We start from the raw sequence: 25,141 nt of genomic DNA, 5'->3' as shown, positions 1-25,141 counted from the left end.
AAAATCTAGAGTCTTCATGGTGACCTATGTTTTTGGATCTCTTTAGCATTAAGTAAATGGTAATCACTGACCTGTTCAGTGATTCTTACCTGATAAAAAGTACATTTGCTCAAATTTGCTCCCAATTTATGAAGAAATGCCTGTGAAGCAAGGCATTCAGCCAAGAACTTTCTTTAAATGTGACCAAACTAGAGACAAATAGGATTCTTTATTTGGAACTTCTTTCTTCTCCTGACCAGGGGTGTAATGTAGTAAAAGACTTAATTTTCCATTGTTGGGATGCTGAGGCTCATAATATTGACCAACTTTAGCTGCTATTTTATCTTGTCCTTTTATTTCACACTGTCTTTACCTAGGACTTTGTGGCTTCTTTTCTGACCCCTCACAAATGATCACGGCAACAGGAGTACAAACCGTTTGCTATGACACCAAAAATAATAATAATATGTAGCAGAAGGAAATAATTGAACCTAGGCAAGAAGTATTTATGCTAAATATTACTTCTAGACACATATTTCTGAAGATTATTGCAATAGATAATATGTGAACATACTGCATATTCTACATGAATATTCTGGCAATGTAGAATTAGTAATGTTTCAAATATACCAACAGGGATGATACTTCCAAAGGGCTATGTTTCTGGATAACAAAATGCACTTTGTTTTACTCTACAGAATCATGTAAAGCACCAGAGGACATTTTGATTCACCACACAAATAAAACCGTGTTCATGCCTGAAGATACAATTGAGTATTCATGTTTGGAAGGATATAAAACTGCAAATAATATGCCAACTGATACCACAAGGTGTGACATAAATGGTGAATGGAGTCCAGCACCCGAGTGCCTCGGTGAATATTTTTGTGTTTGTTAATTAGCCTAACTCTGTATGCACTCTGTGAACCTTTTTTCTTGAAGACTTTCTTTGGTTTTGTTCTAATCAGTAGCATTTCATGTACTTTCTGTAGGGTGTACATTATATATTAAAATATTTTGTCTTTGTAGTAATAGAATGTGCAATGCTGACATTGCCCAATGGAGATTTTTATCCCAAGAAGGGTAAATACCCCAATGGAGACGTTGTGAAATTTACCTGTGCAAACAAATTTGTAAGAGTGGGACCTGCCTCTGTTCAGTGCTACTCCTTCGGATGGTTTCCATCACCACCAGTATGTAAAGGTAATTATTCTGTGTGGTAGTTTGGTCTAGGCCTTTCTTGGTGACCAGTTTGTAACCAAGGAAGTGCCCAGATTTACCCGGTATTCCCTATGCTTTTTACATAAGCCTGGGGTATAAGAAGAAAGGAGGAAAGGCCTTTGCTCTCTTTCCTTCCAACGGCTTGGAGGTGCGGGTTTCCCTGCTGTTGAGTCTGTCGTATTGGAGAGTGAGGCCTGGTAAGGCATTGCTGACCTTGGGAGACAGGGGTTGCTGGTGGTCGTTCCAGTGCGACTTTCTGTTGTCCCAAGGAGAGGAGTAAGATAGTCTTTTGCTAATTCTTTTAGTTGCTAGATCTTGGACTACTGATCGGGGTATATATATATATATTTTTTATTTGGTTTTGTTCCTTTTTTCCCTTCCCCCTTCCCTTTCCCTTTTCCTTGTGGAATTGTATATGTATTTCAATTGTATATAACTGTAACATAAGTGTAAATATCTTTATATATATTGCTTTAGCTGTCTCTCTCTCATTTTGGTTTTTCTTGGTTGTTTTTTTTCCCTCTTCTCCCTGAGGTTTGAGGGGGGGGGAAATTGTTGTGGTAAGGTTTGGAGACTTGGCAGAGAGCCAGCTTCAAACCATATCATTCTGTTAACTTTATTGTAGTAGCAAATAGAATCATAGAATCAACTGGTTTGGAAAGGAGCTCCGAGATCATCAAGTCCAACCCTTCATTTTTTTTTTTTGAAATCCAGTTTGTGTTTTCCCCCATTCCGTACTCCAGAAAAAAACAGTCCGGGTTTTCCTCCATTCCGTACTCTGGATAAAATCCAGTCCGACTTTACCCTCCCCAACCCCCCCCTAGCAGCCCCAGGTCCCCCTGACAGAGGCACCACAAGGTGCCAACCCCCCAAGGAATGAGGATGCCTTGGTCCTAAACACTTCTGCAGACACCTTCTATAAACCAGTCTTGTGCCAAAAAGCAACCATCCCGCCTTTATCTCTAAAAGGCCAAGAACTAGGCCTCTTGGGATCATTTCATGGTGTTTTCCTATTTTGTGTGAAAGATTCTCAACAGTTGAGCTTTCAGTGTTGGAATTTCTGCGAGCTTTGGTTATGCAATATGAAGTTATGAAGTTCTGCAGTGACTGAAAGCGAGTTGGCAAATGGCTTGCACAAAATAGTAATCAGGTTATTGATTGTAATGTTTGAAAAATTATTTATTATTCAAAGATGCATAAATAAGGTGCAATATGGCATTCAGTTGAGTAATGTCCTTTCTTACTATATCCTTAATGTCCTATGTTTTGCCACTGCCTAGTGTTGATACCCTTCATGTATTGTATCCTATGTTCTTTTTTCTAATCACATGATATTGAAGAAAAAAAGCTGGGCTGGAGATGGCACAGAACTGACCCAAGCAAAAGAAATCCAGTGAAGGATTTTCCTGTGAAATTCTTTAGCTTCATCTAGTAGGATGAATCAATTCATGCCGAAGGAAAAATATATACCTCTGTACTTATCCTTTTTAAGGCAGAGTACAACTTACTGGCATCTGAAAAGAGTTTCTTGTGCTGGTGCTACGCCCTTTCATGAGGCGCATGGGCTTTCATGAAGCTTGAGAGGATGAAGGGACCTCATATTTCTGACTTCCCTTTCTTCCCACTCCATCAATTCCCTTAATAGGAGTTCCATTCACTCCATCAAAAGTGCCCTATATATATCACTTGCTATGTGATTTTTAGAACACGGGTTGTTATTACTTGCAGAACTGTCAATTTTTATTTTTTTTTTAAGAATACTAAGGTTGCCATCCTTGTAACACATTTTTCCTCTTAAAACTTGGTTGGTTTTATAAAGCACTTCTTTTATCATAGCAGGCATTGACAGTGCATGGAAGTAAGAGACATGAGTGAGCCAGGATCACACATATCTGTTTGTGATCTCCAGCCCAACATGAATCCAGATATTCAAAGGCATAAATCAATGATCCGTTTAACCTGTTCCACTGATTTTTCTTAACTTTAAACAACAAATTCAATGTGTTTTATGTTGTACTTTACTGTGCTTAAAGTACTGAGTTCAGAGCATAGATTTGATCTCTTGATTTCAGTGAAGGCCAGAGGCTGTGGACCTCCCCCTGAAATTACCAATGGAAATATTGCTGGTGGCTCTGAGGAACAGTATCAACATGGGGACAGAAAGCAGTATGAGTGTAAAATGGAATTTAAATTGGTTGGATCAAAGGAAATAGAATGTGTTGATGGACAGTGGTCACCTCCTCCCTCTTGCATTGGTAATCTACTTTAACACTACTTATGAGAAGTCTGTAATTCACTGTAAGCTAATACATCACAGATATTGTCACAATTAACATTACATATTTGCAGATATGATATGTTATGTTCAAAATCATGTTGTGAATGAAGAGTCAAGAAAAGCCATTACCTTTTCCTGTCACTACCACTGCAACAGTGACAGCCCAAAGCAGGAACTGCTGTTCTCATACAGAGGTGACAGCACTGCAGTCCTCTAAGGGACACTACAATGGATTTCAGTTTTTGTACTAATTCTGACTGAAAGTGTACATTACAAATGTGTAGGTGCATAATCAATTATAATTTTGACTGATGAGAATCAAGGATTCAGGTGACTTGGATTAATTGAAGGTTTCCTTACGCTTTAGGGTTTATGTATCAACAGTTTGGCAAAGTAATGTTAGCTGAAACTACTTGTGGGTCATGCTACAGTGTTGGAAAAGGAGGGGAAAAGACAGAGAGGGATTTAGTAAACTGACTAAAAGATATACACATACTCCAGTTGTGTTGAAGTTTAGTTGTTACAATTAATGGGAGTAGGCTTGGCTCCAATTGCAAATATAGTTATTTTTAAGTTCTTTCAACTATTCATATGTAACTCCAATATTATTGTGGAATAATTCTGCTCTTTTCAACAGAAGACAAAATGCCCTGTGAATCACCTTCCTCTATTCCGAACATTGCTCTATATCAGGCAGATCAGACCCAGTTTTCACATGGTGATCAAGTAACTTGTGGATGTAAATCAGGCTCTGGCAATTCTAAGCAAATGAAAATAAAATGTCTTAATGGAGAATGGAAGCCTTTACCTCTTTGTGCTGGTAATCTCTTTCCATACTATTTTCATAATATTTCAGATGTGAGTGTGAGACAGTTCTGTTCAAAATGTCAAGGATTTCAGCAGTCAGTATGTAGCCGGACATACTACAGTTTCATGCATCAAAACTAAGTGGTTTTTATTTACTCCTCTTTTAAATGGCAGCATGTTCTTCATCCTGGAAAGACTCTGCACCTACAACTTCGTAAGCACTATGGGCAGGTCAAAGTCGTTAAAATCAAGTAATAAAAGGAATTAATGTTAATAGCCACAGTGTGTTAGGCTTTTCTCATCCTCACCATTTTTATGTGCATTAGTCCTTTTCACAGAATCCCAGAATAGGTCAGGCTGGAGGGGACCACAGTGGGCCATCTGGTCCAACATCCCTGCTCAAACACCCACAAAGTAAAGTTTTTCCTCATGTTCATGTGGAAGTTCCCGTGCATCAGTTTCTGCTCATTGCCTCTTGTCCTCTTGTTTGGCACCACTGAGAAGAGCCTGGCTCCCTCCTCCTGATATCCTTCAGATATTGGTAGATCCTGGTAGACATTGATGAGGTCCCCTTCTCTTTTTGCTCATTTCACAGCCTTTCTATAGTTTTAGGGAATAAAACGGTTAGGTTTTTCATTATTATTTGCTGCACTCAGCAAAAGGGATCCTGTCAACATAAAAAAATTGCTTGGGGACTGAGAACAGCTTCTGCTTTGTGCAGCTGGAGAAAAAAGTCTTTGTTTCTGTAATCTAGGAGTCTTAGGCATCACTTCAAATTACAGTAAATAAAAACCCACTTTCACATGGACATGAATTAAGAAATTGATGATATCTTCATCAGTACATATTATCTGAACTGAATCTATTTTTTGTTTAGCTCTTTTTGTTTATTTTTTTCAGATCCATCTCCTCAGTGTGAACTTCCAACGGGTGTTGAGTTTGTAAGCTCTGGTCAACATTCCATGTCAAAAAGGAGGACTGGGTTTTATAAAGTTATACGTTACAGATGTACATCAGCTGACAAAAATATTAAACAGGCAACCTGTGTGTCTGGAAATTGGACACCAGAGATTGAATGTCCAGGTATGTTTTTAGATTTGCATACCATTTCTTCTTTTTATGTAGGAATGATAAATGATTGTTATTAAAGCTTCTTAGTGTTGCTGTATAGTCTGAAATAGAAATGCTTACATGCTTATGTATATGTTAAGAGTAGTCACAGCCATCATTTGAACAGTTAACTAGGTTTAGAGAAGCACTAATTCAGTGAGGCAGACAATGATCTCTAGTCTGACAACTGGAACAGTTGTCACTGTCACTTCTGACGTGAGAAAAGATGCAATGATAAATTTAAGCTCAGTTCTTCAAAAGGACTTTACCCTGATGCAAATGAGAGAGCACATAGCTCAAGTTCCAGTCAAAGTTCCTTTATTTCCTGTAAACATTCAAAACTTTTCAATTCCTGATTTTTCTTTTCTTCCATTTTTTCCAATTGCTTCCTAGTGAAATAAAGAGAAAAATGCTGAGTTGGCCGATTCAAAAGCACAGACCTAGAGGAGACTGCCCTCATATAACACACACCAGAGGCTGAATGCCTGCAGGACTGCCTTTATGCATGGCAGAGCAGGATATTGCCCATAGAAAGCAGGACTGTAAAACAATCATTGCCTTATGTCCTGCTTTGACTATACCAGATTTATGGGAAAAGATGCATGGAAATGGGAGAAGCACACAGCACACAATCCTCTGGGGAACATTCCCTTTCAAGACCAACTGTCTGTACCTTCTCAGTTTTCTGGAACAACAAGAGAAGCAACAAACCAAGCTCTGCAAGTCTCCTCAGATCTCCCTCCTAGATCTACCTACTTCCCTCCTTTTTTCTTTCCTGTGGCAGGAAGAGCCTTTCATTCCTTGAGTGGCAAATTTGAAGCCTATTTCTTTGCTTCCATTTGTGATTCTCATTTAGCTCTATCAACTAAGTCTGAAGAAAAACAAAACAAGAATTCCAGAAGTTAGTTCAATTTTCCTAAAATAGTTCACCATAGAGAGAGGAACAGGGCAAACACATCAGAGTGTGCAGATGTGTGAAGGGGAAAGAAGCTCCAGCTTAGCTTGGTATGGGCAACTGTGACAGTCTTTTCTATGACTCTGAAAGCATATGAGCATCTGAAGTCAGCTCTGGTGTTTCTGAAGCAGAACAAAATGGTCGTTTTATTAATTAAAGCTTGAGATAGCTACTGGAGAGTTATCCAACATCAATGTTTTCTTGGTTCTTTGTGTTTTAATCTGTGATGAACTACTATACTTTATCTTATGTTCTATTATAACACGAACATATGTCCTTAGCTGAGGAGGGTGTGTGCCCACCTCCACCTCAGGTGTCTGGTGCTCAACAGACAACAGCTGGAAGAAATTACAGGCATGGGAGTAAAATAGCTTTTTCATGTGCCAGTGGTTTCCGGCTCATCGGTGCAAAAGAAATAACCTGCATAGAAGGGAAATGGCAATCACCACCTCAGTGTGTGGGTCAGTACTGGGATATTTTTTTCTATTTATTTTATTATGACTAACCATGTTATGCATTTGCAGTCATCGTTAGCAGGAGGATGCTGTTATTTACATAAGATTATCATGAACAGGTAACTGCAGTAAAGCAATAGAACATAAGTTGCTAAAGAAAGTGTAGTTAAGCAACTGCAGTCTTTTTATTTACACAGACTGATCTAAGATGGCATATAATACTTTCAGGTAGTCTCTCAAGAGCTGTGTGCTTATTTGTTTGTGTAGTATATTGCATAATGGAGTCTCAGTTTTGACTGGAGGCCTTAAATAGTATCCCATAGTCTGTAAATCAGCATTATTTATTACTTAGTTGCAGTTGCAATATTAATTTTCTTGCATTATTGTTTGTCTTTGTTTTCTGCATTTTTTAGAAAGACCATGTTTGCCACCACAACCTGTAGAATGTGCTGATGCTCCCAGGCTGGAAAATCCAAACTTAAAAATTGAAATAGAAGGGAAATCAATTTATCTGACCGGTGCTAAATTTAAGTATATTTCTCGTTCTGGATACATGTTAAATGGAACAACTGAGATAACTTGTTCTATGGGAGAATGGACTTTAGCTCCTGCATGCTTGGGTAATATAAAAAAATACCTTTCTTTTTTTTTAAGTGTATTTAGCAATAAAATGGAAAGACTTTTAAACTGAAGCTTTCTTTTGCTGTGGAATGTCTTTAGAGCAATCCTGATTGGGTGCAAAACTGACCTTCTGAATGTAGCTTAGTTTTTAAATATTCCTTTGTATTCTTACAATCTTTGTTCAGTTCATATCTCTACCAGGTGAGTCCTAGGCATATCCTTATAATCCAAGGACTTGTTTTCTAGAGAGTCCAGTAGTGACTAAGAGTTGCTTTGGAGTCTCAGTGGTGGAAATCACGTCAGTATAGTAAGGGACAGAAGCCTATAGTCACATTCTCTGGCACGTTTAGAAACGGGATCTAAATATTTTGGTGACTGAAATCTGTGCCAGTTTAGGGGAGTAACTTATTTAATCTTCCCTATGCTATCTTTCATATAATTATTAGTTAACTGTAATTATATAATCCACTGTCAGCAGATGACTATGCTGATGTTTGAAATAGCTCACTAAAGTATCTGTTTGGTGGAAAAAGTACACTCCTTTGATGTGTATCCCATTAGCACCAGCATCAGATTTCTGTTATCTTTTCAGAAATGTCATGTGGAAGTATTCCAAAAGTTGCCAATGCTCAATTTGAAGGCAGAACCAAGGAAACTTATGAGCCTGGTGAAACAATTCGCTACGAGTGTGATGCAGGGTTCCTGATTGTTGGTTCCCCCGAAATTCTTTGCAGAGAAGGAAATTGGACAGCACCGCCCTTCTGTGAAGGTACAGGTTCCACTTTTAAGTAGTCCTTCTCAATATTGCATGTGAATTAATAGAATTTCAACTCAGGCATGCAGGTGAGTCAGGCCAATAGAGCCAACAGGCTTTGAATGGGCTGCTAAAACACCTCTTTTTCTGACTCTTGAGAAACAAAAAGCAGCGTAGATCAGCAAAGCAATAGTTTCCTTGTGGGCTGAAGCTAGTAGCTGAAACTTAGCTGTCTGCTGAAATCAAGCAGGCAGATGGTTATGGAGGAATGCATCTTGGCTGCAAAGGAGAAAACTAGTAGGGTAATGTATCTTATTTTCACATCACTAAAAATGTCAGTTGCTGACAGTTACCTTCAAATAGTAAATAAATCACATCACTCTCCAGCCCATTGGTACACAATGCCTTACAGCACCAATCTGCACAATCGGCTGATCTCTGTGACTTCTTTTCTCTTTTTAGTCACTTTAGGCAAAAATAATATTGCATGGTGAAGCATTGCAGAATAAAGGCCAAATTATCTTCTTTTTCTACCTGTAGAAAATGATCTGCATTACACAAACCATTTTTGCTCATCAGGAGCTCCGGAATGCAATGTTCTGTGGTTCTTATATTGCTGTACTGCAGTCTTTACATGCACCTCTCTCTTTTCAGATGTTAGCTGTGGACCTGTACCTGAAATCCCCAATGGTCATGTTGTAGGCACTCAACAGGAGAGGTATCTGCCCAGTGCCAGGGTGCATTATCAATGTGAAAGCAATTTTCAAATGATAGGTGGAAATTTCGTCACTTGTTTAAATGGTGAATGGTCACAAGCACCAGTGTGCAGAGGTAGGAACCTGTGCTTTCACCTTGCCTGTTAGCATAGAGGGGACTGTTTCTCTACCTAAACACACTGAAGACTTCACCTTTTCTACTTCTGTTTTCTTTGGGTACCTCAACTTTGTAGTTTCTGTTGCTTGCTTGCACAGCACTTTAATTTAGCTTGACGCTTCTAGAAATACTGGGAATATTTCCATCAACAGCAAAAACATCTTGAAGCAGCAGGGCCAAAAATGTGCTGTACTGTCATTCTCCTGCATGTTATTGGTATTGCTCCAGTGTCCACCATTTCAACAACCTTCAGTGGAAAGACATGTAAGGGCTTCTGTCTTCTGTTCAAAGCTGTCAGGAAGTATCTGAATGGAAGCAGCAGTAGGGGAGAGAAGAAACTCCAGGGTTCCCCTCTGACCAATGCAGATCCCAGCAGAGACCCAGATCTAAACCATGTAAGGTCTGCCAGGGCCATAGAACTGGAAAGATTGTTCCTGTGACAAGGAATGGCGATGGCTGTGCTCCTGTGCCCTGCCGAAATCTGTGGCTGCAGGGTGAACAAGTGCTACTTGGCTTTCACACAGCTCCTTGGAGCTGGCTGCATTCCCCCACCCCTGAGCAGCACAGACTGACAAGCTCCTCCAGTGCTGCCAGTCTTCCAGAGATCTGCACTTCAGCACAGTGTCAGTTTGGCTGTTACCTCTGTGGTTTCCAGAAATGCCAGGGCTCCCTAGGGAGGGACATGGGCATGTGGGAAGGCTCCTGTGTCTTCTGTGACATTAAGCTAGCTACAGAAACATTGGCTTTTTCTAGAAACTCTTATTGACCCTGCCCATCTCCTGAGAGTCCCAGATCATTTTCTGCTGCCACTGTCACACCTCATTGCTTTCTTCATGGTGTGACCCACCTGAGACAGAAAATCTGTACAGAAATTGTAACCAGATTGATTCCTTTAACTTTTGGTTGTATAGATGAACATCTCAACAACTGCAAAGGTGACTGTAGTTGTGTCCCTTTTCAGATGTGACATGTGAACCTCCTCCAGAAATTGCTGGTGGTAGAATCAATATTAAAAAGACAAAGTATCTCCCTGGGGAGACTGCTAACTATGACTGCTGGCAAGGTTTTAAGATGACTGGGACTTCCACTGTAGTGTGCCAGAATGGGACCTGGACAGAGCTGCCAAAGTGCAAAGGTAATTTCTCTCTCTCTCTCTCTCTTCATACAGTTGCCTGTCAGAGATTCTGTAATGAGGCTGACTCAGTGGGATTTACTTTTCCAAATTTCAGTACCCTTATCATGCACAATTGCAATGTATATGGCACACTCAGGAAAAAGTAATTTTCCCAGGAATCTGTTCAGATGAGTTTACCAGCTGAGTGACCCAGGTGGCTTCACTCAAGAGGGCCAAATGCCACACTGTTCTGCAGGACAAGATGAAGTCCTGCAGACAGCTGCAAGCACTTCAGCTGTGGTCAAATGGGGTGAACTGCTAGTTGTGAGCCCGAGGGCTGGAGAAATGGGAAACTCTTGCTCTGTTTCACCTGCCAGGTATTTGATTTTCTCTCTATTTTCCTCTGGTTCTTTAGAATAGTGCCAATATTCTGTGGGGTAGCTGGTCACATTTGTGACCAGACCTCCATGGCAGTTAAACTCTCATGGTTTTTGTCTCTGATTGGGCAATTTCTTTCAGGAAAAGGTGGGAAATGTGGCCCACCTCCAGCTATTGAAAACGGAGAGCTTCTTTCCTTCCCCAGGCCAGAATATCAACAAGGTACAACTCTGGAATACAAATGCCCAAGCTTCTATGTCTTGAAAGGATCTCAGTATATCACTTGTACTGATGGGCAGTGGTCAAGCCCCCCCGTTTGCCTAGGTACGTGGAAGCATGTGCTGGGTGGCCAAAGGCTGTGTGACTGCTCCTCTCTTCTTTTTCTCAGACCCTGAGGGCAGAACTTGTGCAGCAGCATTTGTGCTGGGGCTGTGATGCTGGCAGGGCAGAACAGTAGCAAGTCCTTCTTTTATCCCCAGAGAGTTTCTCTGAAAGGTAGCTCGTGTAGTCCTTTCTGCTGCCAGGAGGTCTGCAAGGAGAGGACTTTGGCTGAACCTCCCTCTGTGAGGGGATCTCCACCTCTGTGCAAAGCTCAGAGGGCTCCCAAGCTGGGGATGCTGCTACAGGCAGCAGGCTGTGAACAAGGAGGAGCGATCTGAGTGTGGCAGTTCTGGGGATATCCAGGCGTGCATCTGTGACATGGTAATGAGAAAGTAAATTTAGAGAAGTACAGAGCAGAAGGGAAGGATCTCAAAAAACAAGTGGTCAAGTTCATTGGTACATGATGCCTTCCTCACCGGTGCTGCATTCTTGCCCTGTGTGACTGTCAGACTGAAAAGGCTTCTCCACAGCTCTGTGTGGCATCTCAGCTATGGTCTTTTTTCCCTTTTAGTCTGGCTGTGAATGTCTTTTCTGTGGCAAGTAACAGAGGATGAGAGCAAATAGCTGGAAGGATTTTTTGATGCAAACAACTTCTGTAGGCTCTAGGGGCAAAACAGTTACCTGTGGTGTATCTCTATGAAATGCTGACACTCTTCTCTTCAATTTTTCAAGTGGCCTGTACAGCATCAGAAGAAGACATGGACAGAAACAATATTGAGCCTAAATGGTCCAGAGAAACCAAGCTGTATTCCACATCGGGTGACTATATTGAATTTCGTTGTAAAGCAGGATATGTGAAAGAGCAAGAGCCTTCCCACTACAGAGTCCAGTGTGTGGAGGGGGTGTTGGATTACCCACGATGCAGGCTGGGAAGTAAGTCATCTCCTCTTCAGCCACAGATTAGCTGCTGTGTTGTTGCATTTTCAGTGCTGAAAGGGGAGCAAAAAGCCTTTCCCTTTCCTGGGGAAGTGCGTGGGGAGGAGCCAGAGTGCAGAACTCTGTTGTAAGCTACAGGCAGGGAGGGGCAGCAAGAAGCCATTGGCCAGCATTCCTGAGCTAGAAAGACTGCTGGGGAAAGGGCACAATGGTTTCACAGCCTCAGTTGTCCGGTGTGAGATCTACAGGCAAATAATGAAAGTCCTTTTTTGCAGGGAGCTGTACAGTGAATACAAACCATACGGAAAGCAACAATATTCAACTACAGTCACACCAATCAAGAACTTCCACCTATCGCTCTGGGGATTTTATTTTCTTTGAATGCAAATGGTGGCACAAACCAGTTTCAAGAGCTGAGAAATTTAGAGCACAGTGCCTGGATGGAGTGATTACATATCCTACATGTCAATGTAAGTGCACAGTGCTGAGGACACAGGGTGGGAGTTGTAGGAGGCAGTTTTGATGGAATTGCCTGACCACTGCTCTGAGGAGCCTCTGTGGTGCCTGAGGATTGGTATTCATGACTTTCCCCCTTTTTTGTCTTTACACTGCAGACAGGTTTGGATAAATGGAAATGGCATGAAGAAGGCCAGCTGTGGAAATGAAAGAGCCAACCCAGTGATTTGAGCTCACTTTTTCCTGGTGTTTCCCATTTTGCTGTGCTTTGTTTGCAGCTTAGACAATGTTCTGCCATGGAATTTGTTTTTATTATTGGATGATTGTGTTTGCATATTATCCACATTTTATCAATTTTTGTAAATGTATTTACATTTTGTCCATCCAAATGGCTGTGCTTGCATTTTATCCATTCTATACTGATCTCATTGTTATTTTTATTAACAATTGTCTCCTGAAATAGGCTGGCTTTGGTGGCATACTGAGACAAGAATTAAAGCTCGTGAGTAATTTGATTCTCAGCACTTGTCTATTCCTACTTTCTTCTCCATGTGCTTGCCTGGAAACTACCCTGGGGTCACAGCTGAGTGTCCTGAGTAGCTGATCAGGAGGAGCAAGTAAGTGGAGCCCACAGCTCCATCTGCTCTTCACAAACAAGGACAAAGTGCTTGTGGAAAGCAGCAGCAGCCTTGCTGTGGTAACTGTGTACTAATGGAGTTCATGATTCCGAGGGGAGAGAGGAAAGCAAGTAGAGTACAAATCAGGCCCCCTAGGAGAGCATGATTTTGACTTTTTTAGGAGACTAGTAGGTGGGATTGCTTGGGAGTCATAGAGAAATCCGGAAAAGCTTACAGTCTTACAAGCACAAGAATATTCAAGTTTGGTCTTCGGGAATTAAAACACATCTACCAGGACTGGCTTGATGAATTCGGGACTTCACATAGATCTCTGAAGCAGAAAAGAAATCGATGTACTGGAGCTTGAGGCAAAAACAAGTGCTGAGTGGCACTTGGCTGGGGGGCCGCCTCGCCCCCCGAGCTGCCTCCTTTTCTATCACCTGGGGCTTCCTCGGGGGCACTTTTTTGTAGGCCCCGAAACTGGAAAAAATGGGGTGTTTTACCTTGGGTAGCCTTAGGTGGCCTATGCACAGCCCCCCGTGTTCCTGCTGGTGGCTCATCTGAGCACAGCCGGGTCTGTCTCTTGCTCACCTTTAATTGGGCACACCTGGTTAGTGCCAACTCTTCTGGAATCCCGGTGCAGTGTAGGAAGCGTTCGGTCAAGTTCTGCATTCAGTCAGTTGGGGGTTGTTGTACAGAACAGGTGGCGCAGGCCCTGTATGAAAACACAGGGAAGTTGAATGATTCCCATGATTGAGATTTGTGAGCAATACCTAAAAGTGGGAGATGCTCTAGAAAGTATTGTAATTCCGTACATGACTGATGAAGCACATAATGCCAATATGATTTGATTGACAGTGAATTATCACAGACAGTGAATAATGCTTTTAGATCTGGCCTTAAAGATCTGCTTTTATCTAGACTGTCGCACTAATCACCTAATGCCCCAATTGCAGTAAACATAAACATTACTACATTTTTTGCAGCCTATCTTGATTTGCTTTTGCAGATTACTGAAACAGGAGCCAGGCCTAAAGGAGTTATCTCCTCAATTTTAGGAGCAGTGGTTAATATCATGTTCTGTTCTGCTCCCTGGACCAAAGGCCTTATTATAGAAAGGAGTTGTATGCACATGGTAATAAATTAGGTAAACTAGACATTTGAATAAGATATAGAAGGCCCGAAGCCAGGATTTTGCAAGCTTGAAGAATTCAGGTCACCTAATTGAAGAGGTCAGACTGAGGAAGATGTCCATGGCGACCACCAGAGGGATGAAGGCTTGAGGAGAAGACCCCTACAGTAGAAGACTGCACACATCTGGAAAGACTCCACCCAGAGACTAGCCTACTTATTAATATGATGTAACCATGTATCTGAAGTGTATAAAATGGCTTAGTTTTGCACTTTCAAGTGAAACAAGTTTGTCCAGCGCAAGCTGGCTTGTTCCCAATGTTAAATGGACAAATGCATTGCTGCTTAAAGATACAAAAGTCTCTGAGCAGTTCTTCATACCAAGGTTTTTCAGCATCATTAGGTCTTCACCTAAACTCTTCAGTTGTAGCACTCCCTTCCTAGAAAGAAGTCATACAGACTCTTAACATGGTGCAGTTTTTTAGATTCAGATTTTGCTGCATCAGGGGCTAAGTGATAAACAAGAATTTATTTCCTAAATGTGGTTTAAATACCACATATTTAATAAGGGGCATGCATGGATTGAAGAGTAAACCTTCTATTTTCTGTTTAATTGGATTTCTGTGTAGAAGGTAAAGCTAGTTAAAAGTTGGTGTGGCACATACAGTATCAGCTTAAGTATGCCAGCCTGGAGTGTATCACATTGTTATGTGCCCTGCTGAGAATCGAGCCCTGAGCTTCCTGCTGGGATGCAAAGATTTCTGTAGGTCACCAACAGGTAGTCTGATCCAGGACTCGGATTATCACTGCTGTTGGTACAGTCAATGCATCTTTCCTTGCTTCTTTAGCACAGAGCTCTTGAGCATAACTTCTGTGATTGCTGTTTCTTTACAGAGCTGCAGTGTAGTGTCCCAGGTCCTGTAAAACGCTGGGATCAGTGGAATATGATGCTTACCCTTTTTCACAGCTTGCTGCATTCTGCATTTACAATGTGCTTCTCAGAAAGGCTTGTTTAAATGAAGCAAAACAGATGCACATGTGTGGCAAGAGTTCAAAGGTAACTTGCTCTTTGCTTTGGCTGATATGGTAAATAAATAAAATAGTGAATCATCTTGCCAATTTTACCATGCTGTGTTCTGGGGTCAGAGCTCTATAAAAGTCTAATTAAAAAAAAAAAAAAAGTCCAAGATCTTTCTTCTTTAGAATATTTGTTATGTGCTGTCCATTTTTTTCTTTCATTCTTAGCTGCTTCTCCACTTGAATAGGCTATCTCTTGTAAGAAAGCATTGTATCATCTCTCTGCCTGGGTGTTTTTTAACCTTGACAAAATTCAAGGTGGGGTGAAGCCTGTATATTATAACACTTTGCTATAAAAGCAAAGTAGTTAGGCTACTGTAGTCCTTTTCTGAAGTCTACGAATCACAGATCATTTGGGAAATTAATGGTGTTTCTACTGTATCTTCTAGGAGCCTCATTAAATTTTCCACCTGAATTGATTAATTTAACATGTGTTTTCATACTTCAGAAACAGTAACGGATTGAACTAGCCCACAGTGAGAACAAAGTTTGAGAACAAAGATAATCTCACTGTTAATACAGGTGGGACAGCACATTTTCATGAAGATTTTTGGCCAAGGCAGTGACTGGTTCTAGAATTCTGTGGGCTCGAATGTTATCATTAAACTCAAGTGTAACAGGAAGAATGCTGTTAGGACATGCTGAAATTATCCTGGTCAGAGATGCCATTTCAGCAGTGGCTAATTAAGCTTCTGTTACTAGTCATCATTAGTTCCCTATGGAATACTCTGACTTCCTCAGATCTGTCTTCCTAACACAACATGGCTTCCAAACACTGATCTCCAAGTTATTCAGGTTTGAACAAACACTCTGAATGTTGATGTTAAACCTCCACATTGAGCAAGGAATGAACAAAAACTTGACTAACTTATTCTGACCTTATACTGATTCAACTTTGTGCAGGAGTATTGGACAAGATAACTTTCTGAGGTCCCTTCCCACCTGTACTTTCCTATGCTCTTGTACCTTGACATGCACTTTTTCTCGTGGTGATATTTTCTCTGGGGGTGATATTTTGGCTGTCTGGCTGCATCCACAGCAATATGTGAGTGTGGTCACACCAGTTCTCAAAGCAATAGCTCTGCTTCCTTAGATAAAATCCAGCTGTCATTGACTGCATAACTACTTTTCTGCCTTTTTTTTTATGAGTAGGAAGTAAGGGTACTCTAGAGATGGCTTTTTTCTGCCTACCTTAGAGGTCCTGAGGCACGGTTTGCCTGTGCACTCTGTTTTGTTAGAAGCTGGAGATGACTAAACAAAGTCAGACACGCTTAAAGATGTTACTTTTAAATTGATAGCCCATGGAAGAGGTCAGGAAGGAAAGCAAGTTTAAGTTCCTGATTTTATTTCCATTTAGTTAGGGTAAGTTTAATCAATGGTTTAAGAAGATCACAAACACAAGACCAGAAGGGACTGAGTCTGGTCCCTTGATTTGTGATTGAAGATGATTTCTTTGTATAGGCCTACATTACATCCATACAAGCACTGCTTCACTAGGTTAGGTGAGTCTTCTAATTTTTAGCTTAAATTTATTCATAGGAGTTCTGGTTTTGCATGCTGATGCACAAAGAGTTTTAGCATTGCCTGTATTTGTAGACAGCAGACAGGAAAGTTAAAGTACCATTTCAATTCCAGTTTTGGTTCAGCTGTAGCTGAAGTTATCTTTGACTGTGTTTCAAACCCATAATTATTTGGCAAGTGGTTTAATGACCCAAAAGCAGTTTGACAAGACCCGAAGCAGTTAGAGCTTCAGGACATCAGAGGATACAACATTTAAAATTGCAGAAATTTTAGAACCCATGCCTGCAGCATGTATTTTTACAGCTAATTGGTTTGAGCCACTGTGTCTGGGTTGAAATCGCAGCCTTTTTACGCTCTGTTTCAATGTTTTTCCAGCTCTCTGAGCTTCCCATATGAGTTAAGGAATTGGAAAGCAGCAGTGTCACTGTGCTGCTGTGACAGGGAAGGTTAAACCATCCTAAGTTCCTCACCAGTGCAGGCTGCTGCAAGATTTTACACAGGTACAGAAGCATATGAATACCTATGGTAATGTGGTAAGATTGGTGCAGAGGGACAAGTGGGACTGTCCTGGTGCTGTCAGAGCACGTCTGTCTGCAGCAGCAGCACAGGCTTCTGTACCACAGAACAAAAGGAACTATAGATTTGGGCAGTGAATTTCTGTGAGGAGCTGTTTTCTTGGAGCTCAATTTTGACAGGGGCAAAAAAATGTCTTTTCAGTGGTCAGGTATTCACCAGTATCTGCAAAATGGATGCAGATCGATCATCACAGGGTCATGGAGCAGGGTGAGAGTTCATTTTCCACGTATGAGTCATCTGTCTAGGAAAGGGGGAGGAAGAGATATGCTCACTGAAGAGTTCTTGTGGGTGAAACAGCTGAATGCCAGTTTTCAGCAAGACCAAATTCTTAGAATTGGGGACTGAAAACAGAGCCCAAGTTAAAAAAAAAATAATAATTCCAGCTGCATTTTAAGAAGACAAGAAGTTTTAACTGCTTTAAATGTTTTGGAATTCAGGTTTGATTTGAGATCTGCTCTGTAGACACACTACTTTTATCCTAGAGCAGTACACTAACTAAGCCAGTAATTTTAAGGATGTGTTGTGTGGTTTTTTGGGAGCACATACAAAACAGATCTGTGTATACTCCATGCCAGTCAGACATCACCACTGTGGGGTACCTGGTCTGCAGATGTTTTATGTCCATCTCATATAGGCACTTTTGTACTGTTACATATTTATCCCTGAATTCTCAGCCTCAAATAATTCTCTTCATATGATCTACATTTCCAATGGAGTGGCACTTCTAAAGCCAAGACATATCATGAAATTATTAATAAGACTGTTGCTTACATGAACCTGTGACAAGTTCCTCTGTTAGCCCAATTTGCCATATACTTCTTTTTGCATAATCTTTATATTTCTCTTTGGAAAGTTCATTCTCTATCTTGCAATTCATTCACACCTTCTCCATCTTATTTCTCATGTGAAACTGAAACAAGTGCTTCAGCTTCACCTAAGTTTATTTAATCAAGAATTTGATCAAGTCTATTTCCTTTGCTCTGGGCAGTTGGTTATTTTATATAAGAAAGAGTGAGTGACCAGTAAGCCACTTTATATTTTTGTCTGCCTTTTATTTTGATTGTTTTTAGCAAAGATCTTGATTTATATGTGTAGAGAAGCTCATTTTTACACACAGTTAACATGACTTTGTTTTCTAACTACAAGCAAACAACACACAAAGAACCGCAAAATAATTTATTTGTACAACTGCTTTTAGATACCGAAAAAATAACCTTATATGAGTATGTAGGGGATAAATCTGAAGGAAAAAAAGAGAAAAAGAAAAAAAGTATGATGAAAAAACAAGCAGATCACAAGAAAGGAACGTGTCAGCCTAAATTACCAGGCTTTTATTTATTTATCCCTTTAGCAAGTTTTAGAGAGGGGAGAAAAAAAAGAAATACTTGTGTGTTGCAAGAGGTTTCGTGGAAATGACTGCTGAAACCAGAGTATAAATGCCTTGCAAGATCAGTCTCTGGAGGAGTTACTGAGTAAAACAGGAGTGGAAATAACACAAAGTACTCAAAAAAAGTAGGGTCCAATACTGAATGTGTTTGGATGAGTGTCTGAATCTCTAGGATGTTGTTCCTGGGCTATGCAGCTCTGCTCTTATGTTGGATGTGTTGTACTGCACAAAGAGGTAAGCTTTAATACAGAAAAAAAATCAGAATTCTTTCTTAAAATGTATGTGAAGATGGTATTTAAAACAATATGTAGGGGCATTGTAGCCTTTCTAATGAACTTCTGACAACAGTGACTGAGATTTCTTCTGACAGTATTTAACACCTTTAGTATTTTATATCTTATCATAGGTATTACTTCACCTATTTATTTGGATAACTACTGCTGTTATTAATCTGATGCCTAAATTTTAAACATTCGTACCACTATAAACTAGAGCCAGATGACTAATTTTTTATTAATTATGTTTGTTAATTATTCTAACTTCTAAAACCAGTAAACAATTAGTAGAATAAGATAGAAAATATTCCATAAATGTGCATTGATTTCTGTCTGGAATAATCTGTGAGATGATGTGAGAAAGAGGAATAATTAGTAAATTGACTGAAAAGCTTATAAAATATCTCTTGACTGATAGACTGTTTTTTGTCTATGAAATGAGATAGATGTGTACAAGTATGCTTTCGTACATGTTTAAAGAGGTAGCTAGTATACTGTGTCTCTTTTCACAAGCCTCTGATGCTTTTTGTTTCTCTGTTGAATTTATTTTTCTTTATTTGTGTTAATATTGTTTAATCTATCCTCAATAGTTTAATTTTTTTTTTGCTTTGCACAGACTGTTGAGGAAAGGGTGCTGTGTGGTTTTGAGCTAGTGTGTCTTTGCTTGGTTCAGCATGGTTTTACTTTTGGGTGAAGACTATGACGACCTTATTAATCAAAACAATCCAATGGATTTTACTTTGAAAAACTGAAAAAATCAGGAAATTAAAGGAATATCGTATCTTAATTAAAAATTCTTAGAATGAATACTGCCTCAAAACAACTAATAAAGTTTAATTTGTTTGCAAAGAAGTCCAGAAAAGTCCTGGAACTTGAACTAAACTTTGCCCTAATTTGCACTATGTTTTCACAATGCTTTATTTAGGCCAGGGAGGTTGCAAAGGAATGTGAATGTAGCAAAATTTGATATATCCAGGACAATTATTACTATGGGTCATGCAGGATTCTTAGTTCCAGCACCATATTGGAAGTCTGTGTGAGTTGTTCCAAGAGCTGAATTTTTGCACGGGGACGGAAAAACACTTCTACTTGGATTTGTAGTTTGTGCTTGACTTTGTGGAAATTGCTACCAGCACAATGATGGTGAGAAAGCAGCTTGAGCTGTTTGTAACTGAGGTCAAGTCACATGTAAATCCTGAATGAATTATTGCAGATCTCCTTGTCTCTCACTAAAGGATTTGGAGGTATGTATTTAATGCATGCTTTCAAATATAGAAATAAAACCCTTCCAGTGTTGGTGAGTACATATGGTGAGTGCATGATGTAATTCATATAGTTTTGAAGTACATCCTGTCAGAAAATTTCTTCATCTCAAGCTACTAAGAAACTGCATTTAAAGAAACATAATAATTAGCTGTAGTAATAAATAAATAAATAAATAAATAAAATCTGAGACTTGATGGTAATGCATACCATCAAAATCAGGGCAGGAGTGGGAAAGATCAGAGAGAGTTGATATAAAATCCAGAAGGAAACATTTCTTAGTAATGATGAAGAAACTAAGATTATCTTTCATGCTTTTTTTTTTTTAATGTAAACAGAGGAACTGAGGCTCCATTCTGCACATCATGGCTGGGCTTTTTGAACAAAGATTTGGGAAGGCTCTATCCGCATTCGTTACAAGCACACTGGTGGCTAATAAGGCCAATACAAGATAGACACATCCGGTTGCAAAAGGCACAGCAGAAAGACTCCTTAGGTGGTATATTCTGCAAGGCATGATTCTTTCTCTGTTGTCTTTTCTCCTCGGGAGTGATCCTGTGTGCGTTCTCAAAGGAAGCAGCAACATTATAGATGGTGTGTCTCCTGGCCTCCCAATTGGAGGTCAGAGTAGACCAGTTCTGTTGATCAGTATGGCCAAGGCTGAGATGTTGTTTCAGGGAGTCCTTGTATCTTTTCTTCGGGGCTCCTCTCTTGCGGCAAGTTCACCATAAAGCAAGATATTAGGGAGGCGGTGATCCTTCATCCTTGAGACGTGCCCTGCCCAGCGCAGCTGTGTTCTCAGTAACATGGCCTCAATGCTTGTGATTGGTACTTGTTCTAGAACAGACATATTAGTCACATAATCTGACCAGTGGATGTTTAGGATTGTATGGAGGCAGCGCTGATGGAAGCGTTCTAGGAGACGCAGGTGGTGGCGGCAGAACCTTCGAGCCTGCACAGTGGATTTTTTAGGTGATACGCAGTATGCGCGGAACTGAGCCCACCCTTTAATCCTAAGGCTCATCTGCCAGGGCCGAGCGAGCTTGGACGGTGGCAGTGAGGTCCTCAGGACGTAGGTTTGATTAGAGTGTCCTTCTCTTAGATGGATGGCCTTACGGGGCTAAATGAGCTCCATCTGCTCGGGTTTGGAGTTAGAGTTGTCCTTCTCCTAGGCTGACTACCAGAGGGCTAGCAGGCTCATCCTGCCCATGGATATATTGTATCTGACCCTGCAGTTTTGACCTGTCTGGCATGGGAGACCCTGCCGAAGGTACATACCATCGCCAGCATAGCTCGGAACCACGGAGGGGTACACAGGCTTCTTTCTACTAAAGCAGATTGGGGCAAGCCATTCACCCCCTACTTTTCTGCCACCCATCTATGCACAATCTCAGACAAATACCCAGGAACATCCCTTTGTCCTGACCATCCATTCAGGACACAGTAAATATATCCAAAACATATCGAACCTGGGCAGTAGCCACAGGTGATCTGAGCCTGGAGAGAAAGTTTAGGCAAAGTAAAGGTGAGAGGAGATTTGACAGAATTTGATCAAATGACACATGAAATTAATGTCAGTAAAGATGGTGGTGGTTGGAGAAGAAAACAGTTTGAAAGCAAACTCTACAGAGTGCGTAGAGTTGTACTCTGTGGCAATGGAAGGACAGGCATGGAGCAGCTCCTGCAGATGGAAGGGTAGGAGGTGTCTGTGGTTAGAACCAGGGCACTAATCTCATCTCAGTCTTTGTAACTAAAATCTGTTTTGTGAATCATCACAGTCCCGTGTGGTTTCTTGGCACTTGCTTGGCTATTTTCATGTCCTTCTAAAGGTCTATTCATATTCCTACAAAATGTGGATTCTTGGCAGTTTCTGTCTACAAGGACAATGTCATCTCACTGTAGAATAAATATTTACATTTAGTCTCATGAGTCAGCCTTTAGAGTCCGCTGAGAATATTTCCTGGACTGGGGGAAAGGACAGAACTATAAGCACTGCCAAAGACACCAGAAGCAGAGTCCAATTGTTCCCTCACTCCTGAGGGGTGTGCCAGGGTGGGCAGTCCTGGTTCTGTCCATTTCTGAAAACACCCAGATGATGAGGCTGAATCTGAATTAATTGTGTGCTGAACTTTTTATCATGCATGTGTTGACATTGTTGCTCTTAAATTCTATTTCAAGCAAAATCATGTGACTACCCAGTTATAGAAAACGGCAGGTTAAAATATGACATCCGCTCTCACTTTCCGAAGAGAGTTGGACAGAGTGTTGACTACTACTGTTTCCATGGTTATTCAACCCTCACTGGAAAGACCTGGGATCGAAGTCTGTGTTCTCTAAGGGGCTGGTCTCCAGAGCCAAAATGCCTGAGTAAGTGCATTTCCAATATATACTCAATTCTGTTATAATTATCAAAGGTCTGTGCAGCAGAAATTGTTCTGATGGAACACAAGACAAAACAGTTTCTTGAAGTTGGACTGCTTTAGCTGACCCCTGGAACTGCACCCAGACTGTCATCCTCTCTGCAGAGCTCAAAGTGTCAGCTGGGGATACTCTGAAATGAGAAAGGCTGAAATGATGCTTTTGGATTTGGGAGATTTTTTACTCTTGAAACTATTCATGAGATTAAGAAATATATGGGAAATCTTCTCTGACTTCTGGGTAACATGCAAGCACATACTTTCCACTGAACACACACAGCTGCACATACAAACAGAGAGTTTCTACTCTTTGTCAATATATTCTCCCTTCCATGGCTTGGGCACTTTGTCTAGAGGTTCCTCTCTGAGAACCAGTGCCTGGTCCCTTTGGAAAGCTTTTGGAGCTGAAAAGATGTCACACTCGTGGAATAAGCTGCAAGTGATCGTGGTATCAGCAAGAGAACCAGATACACTCCTTAGATTTAAAAAGAATTAGACTTACATTTAAAGCAGCAAGGTGAGATCTCCTCTCAGACATCTTCAGTCACAGCAAAGTTCCTGCCTACTGGTAGGACTGGAAAGTGGATTACAAAAGCTTGATCTTTCCTTGATGCCCTCAGTGGAGTGGTGCTCAGTGCAGGAAAGGAATGGAGCCCTGCCTGGAGGAAAGGACCAGTTACTCAGATAACACACTATAACATTCCTTCAGCCCATGTCTGGGCTCTTGGGGTGCAGGAGGCCATAGAGCCAGTGTGCCAAGCTGTTGCTAAAATCTCTAGACCTGCTTTGAGAGGCTGATACACTTCCACAGAGATGATAAAATCTCCAGGAGGCAAGTGCTGAAATTCACTCTGTGCAAACAGCAACAGTTTAGAGACATAGCAGACCAAACTAGAGCTGGTGCACATGAACAGTAGGTAAGAGATTGTGGTTACTAGACCAGCTCTTTTTGCTTTATGTAGTGACTTCCACTTCTGTTCATGTGATTCATTAATCTCAGGGCAGTGAATTAAAGCAAGCTTACATTCAGGTTTGCACACAAATGTCGTTTTGGGGAGGAAGGCTACAGAAATGTGCTTGGAGGCCTGTTTTTTAGTAACTGTCTTCCTAAGAATTATTTTACCTCAGTTCTTCCTGTAGAAATTACTGTGGTTAAATGTACTTACCTTTCTTCTTTAGAAAAATGTTATGCCAACCAGCTGATAAATGGTTATTTCCCAAGAGGCGGGACGGGTTTTTACATAGAAGGTGAAAGAGCTACATATGCCTGCAACAATGATTTCCATGCTGAGCATAAAGTCGTCACATGCACAAGGAATGGCTGGTCTCCTCATCCCAGATGTATCCGTGAAAGTGAGTGTGCTTGTATTTTGTTGAGGTTTCTGTCTAAAAGCAGTAAATACATCATCACGTGACCCATCACTACTGCTTAGTAACTCTAAGTCAAGGTTCTGTACAATGGAAGGGCAGTGCTGTGATTGTCTCACCTGTCCTCCACAGCTCCCGTGTCCCTGTGCTGCTGAGGTCAGTCACTATAAGACACCCAGAGTGTACCCCTGTAAAACAGCCACACGTGGCTCCTCCACATATAGGATGTGAGCTCTGGGATGCGAGTCATAATCCCTTTGTCTTCCCTTGTGAAATCTTGTTCTAGCATAGCTGTGCAGTCGTAAATAGCAATCATTTCCCTTGCACAGACTCCTTTCAGGCTTCTCTCTGTGCCACCTGCTCCTTGTTCCTCTTGCTTCCTTTCCCATTGGCATCATACTGGCAGGTGGGAGTAATAGGAAGGTTACCTCTCCAGTTCCTTTCCAGCTTCTGTTCCTGACTTGCACCAAGCCTGAAATTGCTCTAATATCTCACAGGAGCTTTAAATATTTAGACAATTATTTCCTATGGACAAAGAAATAATTCAATATAACTTTTCTTGGACTGTAAGAATAGTTTTTTAGGCAACAATTCCACACTGATAGAGACTCTTACCATCTAATGTTTTGGATTGCCACCCACTGAGATTTTGACCTAGCAATGAGCAAGACAAATGAAATTTTCTGATTCCTAGTGTGAGCCAATTATGGGCATCACTGTGAAATTTAAACTTTTGCAGGTGTTGCACTACAGTATCATTCACCCTGCTCCCAACAATAAATACATCCTCTAGTGTTCTTCAAAGTGCTGTGGGTTTTGGGCTTTTTTATATCCTTGTTTACTTGGCTCTCTAGTATGAAAATATTTCTATTTGTTGTAGTGTTAATTTCTTAAAATGAAGACGCTCCTTGACAGAATGATAAGTAGTAAAGAATTTAATACTCTGTGCATGTTTTCTTTCAGAATGCAAGACCAAAACAGCCAACCATGGCAACTGATTTCCATCCATTTAAAAAATGTATTAAACATTATATATTAACAATGGATCAAACATTCTATATAAACAATATATTCAATTAACAAGGTATTAAACAATATATTAAACATTAATGTTTAGGTAATATTAAATGGCTTAAACAATGTATTCCAAGTGACAGGAAATCAGTTACAACATTGGGTCTGTCTGCACTAGTGTTTTATTTTGCAAGAAGGGGGCCTTTGGTAGAGATTTGCTTTGGTCCTGTAGTATGT

The 25,141-nt window shown here is 40.7% G+C and overlaps 1 protein-coding gene across 1 annotated transcript in view; it reads left to right on the top strand.

Annotated features, from left to right (window-relative positions):
* Window positions 1-25,141, top strand: part of CFH (complement factor H) — a 54,286-nt gene that overhangs the window by 18,829 nt on the left and 10,316 nt on the right. The window contains exons 11-25 of the mRNA XM_032696758.1: window positions 678-854; window positions 1,009-1,182; window positions 3,273-3,455; window positions 4,116-4,298; window positions 5,186-5,368; window positions 6,632-6,811; window positions 7,219-7,425; window positions 8,019-8,195; window positions 8,835-9,011; window positions 10,015-10,188; window positions 10,687-10,869; window positions 11,599-11,799; window positions 12,078-12,272; window positions 22,284-22,472; window positions 23,702-23,875. Coding sequence (XP_032552649.1) covers window positions 678-854; window positions 1,009-1,182; window positions 3,273-3,455; window positions 4,116-4,298; window positions 5,186-5,368; window positions 6,632-6,811; window positions 7,219-7,425; window positions 8,019-8,195; window positions 8,835-9,011; window positions 10,015-10,188; window positions 10,687-10,869; window positions 11,599-11,799; window positions 12,078-12,272; window positions 22,284-22,472; window positions 23,702-23,875 — 2,757 coding nt within the window. The remainder of the gene's footprint in view (window positions 1-677; window positions 855-1,008; window positions 1,183-3,272; window positions 3,456-4,115; window positions 4,299-5,185; window positions 5,369-6,631; window positions 6,812-7,218; window positions 7,426-8,018; window positions 8,196-8,834; window positions 9,012-10,014; window positions 10,189-10,686; window positions 10,870-11,598; window positions 11,800-12,077; window positions 12,273-22,283; window positions 22,473-23,701; window positions 23,876-25,141) is intronic.

The sequence above is a fragment of the Chiroxiphia lanceolata genome, chromosome 9 (genome assembly GCF_009829145.1).
Source record: "Chiroxiphia lanceolata isolate bChiLan1 chromosome 9, bChiLan1.pri, whole genome shotgun sequence".
NCBI classification, from domain to species: domain Eukaryota; kingdom Metazoa; phylum Chordata; class Aves; order Passeriformes; family Pipridae; genus Chiroxiphia; species Chiroxiphia lanceolata.
Note: the sequence above shows the minus strand (reverse complement) of the source record. Positions and strands in the feature narration are given on the sequence as shown.